The 7459-nt window shown below is 34.8% G+C and overlaps 2 protein-coding genes across 4 annotated transcripts in view; one reads left to right on the top strand and one right to left on the bottom strand.

Moving 5' to 3' along the window:
• MTBP (MDM2 binding protein) overlaps positions 1–175 on the bottom strand; it is a 31662-nt gene extending 31487 nt beyond the window's left edge. Inside the window, exon 1 of the mRNA XM_026055684.1 lies at positions 170–175. Coding sequence (XP_025911469.1) covers positions 170–175 — 6 coding nt within the window. The remainder of the gene's footprint in view (positions 1–169) is intronic.
• Positions 176–305: 130 nt separating this feature from the next.
• MRPL13 (mitochondrial ribosomal protein L13) overlaps positions 306–7459 on the top strand; it is a 35249-nt gene continuing 28095 nt past the window's right edge. For all 3 annotated transcript variants that reach the window (XM_026055691.1, XM_026055692.1, XM_026055690.1), the window contains exons 1-3: positions 306–513; positions 4226–4319; positions 5977–6037. In XM_026055691.1, the coding sequence (XP_025911476.1) occupies positions 321–513; positions 4226–4319; positions 5977–6037 (348 nt within the window). In that variant the 5' untranslated portion in view covers positions 306–320. The remainder of the gene's footprint in view (positions 514–4225; positions 4320–5976; positions 6038–7459) is intronic.

The following is a 7459-nucleotide window of genomic DNA, read 5'->3' as shown; positions in this document are numbered from 1 at the left end:
GCCCGTCCCGGCGGGGCCTGCGCGGAGCGCGGCGGGGCCGGAGGGCGAGCTGAGCCCTCCGCGGGGGGGCCGGGCCTCAGTTCGGGCCGGCGGCAGAAGAGCTCCGCTTTTGACACCCCCCCCCCCCAAAAAAAATAAAAAAAATAAAAGCCCGGAGTTACCTTCACACTGCCATTATCACTGTTCACGTTACAAGCACTTACAAGTTAGTGCGACACGTTAAACGTATTGCAATATATAATAGTCTCTTTCCTTGAAAATTTATTCAGAGAGGGTGTAATCGAGTATTTATTTATTGTTATATCTTGATATGTAAAAAAATGCGTTGGGGTTTACTTGTGGCAGCGTGCTCGTTTCGCTGTGTTAAGCGCCAGCTCTCGTTCCCTCAGCAATGGGCGACCTTCGCCAGGGCCTGGTACCTGCTGGACGCGAGGATGCAGCCGCCAGGCAAGATAGCGGCTGTGACCGCGGTGAGGCTCGAAGGCAGGCACAAACCGATCTATCACGCGCTGAGTGAGTACTGCCGTAGACAGAAGCGACTGGGCTGTCCTTCGCTGGTTTCTTCTGACTTCAGTTTTAAAATCAAGCCTGGTTTATAAGGTTGTGTTTTTCAAGCCTTTGTAGAAGTCTCCGTTTTCCTTCTCATCTTCAGCCTTTATTCCTCTCTACAGCCTTACGTTGGCACTTTTGCCAACCTGTATAAAGCTTATTTCTAATTATTTATTTGTTTATTTATTTCCTTTTAATAGTTGTGTTATAATGCACTTGTGCTCCCATTTTCCTAAAAGCTTGAAATGTGTTTCTTTTCATTTATTTTAAACATAAAAATTTAACTTTCAGCACACGTAATGAAATGATTACAGGATTCTTGTTTAAATGTTCTGAATAATACCTTTCAACGTATAGCTGCAAAACACCACAGAATCCTGGAGCAATTCTTAATTCTGCATAAGATGCAGATAAGTCCCGTATTCTTGAGAAGCCTGGAACCTGTATGTGATTTCCAAATGGTAGATGTAATCATTGTTGAAAGATGTCTTTTTGTTTAAATGAAAAAATTGTTTTGGTTATCTCCAAATTGGAAGATTCAGCAGTAAAGACCTTGTCTTTGATCTTGTGTATTATTTGTACTACCATAGTGCCTATCTCCCTGTGATAAGTAATAAAAAGGTGATCCTTACTCAAAATACTAAAATTGATGGTAAAATATTTGCTGTAATGCTCATGCAAACTTTTCAAGAGATGTTGCTGAAACACAAATGGAGCATTAAACTTCTGCTCTTACATGTAGAATGTACATAATAAAATTAATCTTGATCTAAATTTCAAAATAAAAGGTATTATATGTAGTGTTCTCAAGATTATTTAAAAACACAAATACTACTTTCGCAAAATGTTTTTTATCCACAAGATGTCACTGGAGACTAAGGCTGTTTAAAAATTAAAGCAGACAGTGAGAGGAAATGTTTTTGATTGTCCTCTGGAAAAGATCTTTGGTCATTCACTTTTATATTCTTTAAGTTATAAAATCCTGGGAAGTTATTTCAAGGATAACTCTGTTTGGTCTAAAGCATTCCATAAATCAGTACCAAATGCATTATACCTATTTACTATACTTACGAAGTATGAAAGTAGAGATTAATCTCAAATATTGGTGTTGAACAGACTGCTACTATTAAAAGACAGTTTGTACTCTGTAAGAGAGCAGAGTATATGTGAATTTGTGGTTGATGTATTCAGTTATTTCAAACTAACAAGAAATATTTTAGTATCTATGAGAGAGCAGTTCCTTAGATGCAATAACACAGATTTTTTTTTTAATTAGGTACAAGGACATCATTATTCTACAAAACCATTGTTTCATTTATTGTTTTGAAAAGTGTGGGGAACTAAATTTAAGCTATGGGTAGGAAAGGAAAGAAATTTGATTTTATGTACATTTGCCTTCTGTTTTAAGGGTAGTCTTCCATTGTTCTCTGAAGTATCACGATTTTAGATGCTGTTGAACCATATGCCTTAAATGAGGTGATACAACTTGTCATTTGTGGAGTTTCGACCTGGACTTTCAGATTTCTTCAGCATGTCTCCTTCTTGCCACCCTGCCTCTTTCCCTTGCATCCTGTCTTTTTGAGCAGCTTGACAATACAGCATCAAAAATAGTGGCTGAGTGAGCCAGATTTGCCAAAATATGGGCAGCCTGGTTCTTTATATTGGATTGTCAGTAAGTACAGGTGAACCTGTTACGTTGTTTGGGCAGTATTTGCTGCTCAAACAGCTGATCTCTGCATCCTTGAAGGAGAAGACTAGGCTGGAGTCCTGCAAGCCAGATCTGGTGCAGGTGTCATTCTAGTTTGCAATGTTAGCTTATAACGGCTAGAAGAAAAGTTAAGACTTGCCTTAAAATGAAAAATTTGGCATGTAGGTTGTCGGTCTTGTGAGCTAGCATTTGACAATATGATGCCTACCTTCGATCAGAATTTAGTCCTTGATTAAAACATATGTACCTGAATCATGTGTTTTTTACTGTGATGTAAGAATTACTGAAAATTTATAAATCTTCATTTTCAAAATTATTTTTCTTGATATAGAATGGAATTACCGTGGTGGCTTACATAGTGTTTCACCTGAGGAGGTACAAAACATATGCTATATGTAACGAATAGTATGTAGCATAATAAGATGTACTGGCCTTATTTTTGTGTATTTGTTGAGAAAGTATACTTTATAAAAGAACAATTCAATATTATGGCGTGAAAATAGTCTAAAAGAAGAGTTTTCTTACATGATTTTTTGAATGTTTTTCAAAAATAGCGTGCAATTTGACTGTGTTTTTGCATACAGTAAGGTTTTTTTACTTTCTTCCTATTGAGTGCAGTCATTCCTGAGATGGTGGGAGCAACACTGTTTAAGAAACAAGTGGAGAATAATGTATTAACTTGAAATTTCAAAGGAGACCTTAGTTATACATAAACTTGATCTACTTTAAAGAGAACAGGTTGCACTCACTATTCACGCAGGGTGTATGTATCCCAGGTAATTTTTCTGTTGGCTCTTTATTGATCGTAACTGGTCTATCAGTGTACAGAATTGTTAATTCAGTATTTATTCAAGTGGAGAACCGTTGGCAAGAGTTACCTTAGATTCACCTATTCTGTCATCTTCCCAGCTAAAGAAGAAACCAAAAAATGCACAAAATCTAATCAGATCTCAGCTCCCTATCAAATTCGTCTATACACAAACTTCTTTTTAGGAGGGATCTGCCAATGATGAATGGCTGCATCACAAAAGACAAATTGAAGCTGTGCTGCTGTGCTCGCAGTGTAACTGTAGTTGGGAGTAGGGCTGTAAAGGAACACCAGATTATAAAAGGGCAGAAAACTTAAATAGTATGTGAAACCTGCACTGAAGATCAAGATGATTACTTTTAAAATGAAAAACTACATCTTTTTTCTAAAGATATTTTTGAGATAGTAAAGTTTGTATTAGTATTTTATTGGTAAAGAAGGTCTGCTGAAGTAACTACTGCTGGCAAGGTATTGCTGTTAGAATGTAGATTCTGCATTTAAAAAACTATTGATGTGAAAGTTGCTGATATAAGAGGAAAAATATTGAACATATCTGTATCTGCTGTAACGTTCACTGTTGCTTGACTCTGAGAATGTTTTTGCCCAGCTGTTAACTTTTACTTGAAATCTCTTTGTTTCCTATTTATATTTAGACCTAGGCTGTGATTATTTAGTAGAATTATTTTACTTATCCAGAATATTCAGTCTTCTGGTAAACATTGTTAAGGTTTTATAAGAAAGCCAAAATTAAACAACAACATTAAGTATGTGTAGAATTGACCTTTACTTTTTTTTATACGGAGTTTTTGAAGTATAGGTGCATATGCAACATAATATGTTGAATAAAATAATACACTTGCCTGTAAGCCAGACTTACAGATCTTATGTGAATAATTGCAATGGTTTAATTATCTAGTCTGATGGTATTTTACCTGCTTCACTTTCCTTCTAACTTGAGAGTCCTAAGAAAAATAATAATGAAGTTGGTATTTAAGTATAATTTTGGATGGAGTGACTCAGAAGGCTCAATCTTTCCATTTGAGCTTTATGAAATGTGTATGTATGTGCTATTATTTATGTATTGTGCATTTTACAGCTATTATTTTTGTTAGTTACTCCTGTGGTTCTCTTAATATTTTCCACTAATTTCTATCTTGTAGGTGACTGTGGAGATCATGTTGTCATAATAAATACAAGGCATATTGCCTTTTCTGGTAACAAATGGGAACAGAAAGTATACTCTTCACATAGTGGGTAAGTGTTAAATCACTTTTTAATGAACATTCCAATGAGTTAGCACTAAAATTCATCCTCTGTTTTCTTAATAGTTAATATCTTTTGTAGCGTGTTGATTCAAAAGGTTTAGCTCCTTACATGTTTTGTTTTGTGTTTGTGTGTATTAAGATGTTCAAAAAGGATGCAAACCTTTCTTTGCAGTGTATATTGTTAGGTAAATAATCAGACTCACAAGAAGTCAGAGCAATGGAGTGAGTTAACAAATTCGGTGAGCCATGTTATTTTGTGTGGAGAGGAACCCAAAGATCAGGACTATCTTTTTACCAAGCAGTAAAAGATATTCCTCTCATCACTGCACATTTAAGATATATACAGACATCAGCTTCAATTATGTTACCATACTTAACAGCAAGTATCAAAACTGACATATGATTGAATCAGAGAATAAGAAAAAAAAGAAAGAAAAACTAACATGTACTTAGTGTTGATAGGGTTGGATCTCAGAGATTTAAATTTCTCCTAAAATTAGTAAGAAATGAGATACTTTCAAGACATATGGATGTATATAATATTGTAATAATATTGCATAATACAATATTATGACAGACATAACTTGTTTATAGCTGGAATTAGAATAATCAATTAAGTCAAATAAAAACAGTTGCTCCTATTTCGTATGGCGATAACACTATATAATTAATCTCTAAGTGTTAAAATGTATGCAGTTGGGAGATGAATAAGCAATGTTGAGAGAGCTAATTTTGCTAGTACTGATGTTTCAGTCCTGAAGCTTTTGTAGAATTGCTGAAAAGTTCTTGTTCAAAGTTGATGGAAATTAACAGATTTTTCTTCCTCCCTCACCCCTGTCACTACTTGAAACTTGCATACAAGTATTTTGTGAAAAGCACTAGTGTAAGTAGCTAGATTGGTTTTGAATAAGTGAAAGGAATTGTACAGCTAAAATAAGTATGTAAATCTGTGTAGCTCCCTATGTGGAGATGTTTTAACAGATGTTGGGCTTATTTGCATTCACGTAGGTTGGTTCCTATTAATGTAATTAAATTAAAATTAAGCCCAGCTTTATCTGACATCTGTGTAATCTCTTGCACCACTGTATCATTTAAAGTATATATTTAAATGTGAATTAGCACAATTTCATCAAATCACAAAGACCTTTAAAAGGTAGACACCTTCCACTACACTTTTATTTACATGAAGTCATGTTTTATTGCTGTAGATATGCCAAATCATGGTAAAGCATGGCTAAAATATTAAGAAAATAATAAGTAGTATTCAAAATGGTTATCTCATGTACATCAGCCCCAGTCTGATTGTCAGTTGATCATCTTGAATATTTTGAAGTTTTGTATATCTTACTCCCATTGTATTCTATAGCTGAGGTGGTATATTTAACAACACATCCATCTGCCTGTGAAATAATAATCCTTCAGTACTCAAGTGAATTAATAAAGAACTACAAATAGCTATAAATGGTTCCAATCTTAGATACTTGGCAGAAAAGACTTCTAATATAAAGTAGTTGTTGGCCTCGTGAAAACTTCCTTTTTTGARGGCTTATAATAGTAAGGCTGTTTTTTAAGATACAGTGATATTTGTGTTAACATCACGCTTGAGCATATAGCCTTAATTCTGTATGTTTGTTTTGTTTTTCTAGATATCCTGGTGGTTTCAAACAAGTGACAGCAACTCAGCTCCATATGAAGGATCCAACTGCTGTAAGTGTTTCTCCTCCTTCCCTCTCGTTTTTGCAGTTTGGTTTGTTTTTATTTAGTTAGTTCTCCTAAAGAAAAGGGATGCAATTACCAGCATGTCTAAAGCTAATTTATAAACATTCTACAAACAGCTGTTTTGCTTGTGACAGTGTATTTGTAAGCAGTGTGTTTTGAGATTAGATTGTAGCTTGTGCACTTTCTTGATTCTTCCATGCTGTGCAAATGGGCAAATCAAGATTCATTTCCTTCACTCACTTTTGTCTGATTGACTTGCTTTTCGTTTCAGAGATCTAACCTTTCTTATAAATTAACCAACCCAAGTTAGACTTAGCCAAGCTGTACTTCAGCTTAATGACCCGCTACTTTCTTAAAAGCTAGCAGGAATAAAGCTGATCTTAAAAATGTGAGGAAATACATCTGTCTTTTTCTACCAGTAAATTTCAGCTGTAAGTTTTTTTCAGATGTTCTGTTTAATCTTCTCTGTGACGCTGTATACTCGTGGTCTGTGAGAGAGCGGGAAATGGTGATTACGCTGAACTTAAGCATCTTTAGTAACTGTCTGTATTAGACAGTATTAGTAGTGTTGATGTGTTTATTACTGATTAAAAAAATAGGGTACTAGAGAAGAACTTTTTTTTCCCTTTTTTGAAATGTTGACTTATACCAATACAAAATTCTGAAAAGGTCATATTTTCCCTTTTACTAGGATTTTGAATCCTCAGCATTGGAGGATTGGATTCTCTACGTGCTAGTGTTTTAGGATGATATGAAGCCCACTGAGGTTAAGATTTGTATGTTTGCTTTTGACTTCCAGATGCTTTGTCTTAGGTCATCTTATATATGGAATACTAGAAATACTTCCTCCTTTTCCTAGAGAATTTATATCTGCTGCAAAATTCTTGTTTTTTATCAATGATGTTTTATCTGTGATTTGGAAATCCCAGTTTATTCCAAGATTCTTTTTTACAAGACATTGTACAAGTACAGAATAAAAAAGCAGTCTCTGCAAAATGAGTTTGCTTGTTTTTTTTGTTTGGTTTAGTTTAGTAATATTTTTATTTAAAAATGAAATGGTGAAATAAAATCCCATGGTTCAATATTTCTTTGTGGAAAATTTCAAAACAACTGAAGTGCTTTTGAGAGCAGGCTCTAGCATAGTTGTAATTTTGTTTTGAAATTACCAGTAGTTTCATATCTAAAATGGATTCTTCAACCTTTTTATTTGTGCTTCAGCTAGAAGCTGTACACTGGGAGGCAGTGTAACACAACTTGTTTGGTAGGCCCCGAGAATTGGATGTTCTATAAATTACCTTTTGGCATTCGTTCTGAAATACTTTTTTTCTTGCCAGACTCGTAGATGAATTTCTCTGGAAACAGAGAAGGATTAAATGCATTGCCAATAGTTAAAACATGTTGGACAGAGAC

The sequence above is a fragment of the Apteryx rowi genome, unplaced genomic scaffold (genome assembly GCF_003343035.1).
Source record: "Apteryx rowi isolate R43461 unplaced genomic scaffold, aptRow1 scaffold_125, whole genome shotgun sequence".
NCBI lineage: Eukaryota > Metazoa > Chordata > Aves > Apterygiformes > Apterygidae > Apteryx > Apteryx rowi.
Note: the sequence above shows the minus strand (reverse complement) of the source record. Positions and strands in the feature narration are given on the sequence as shown.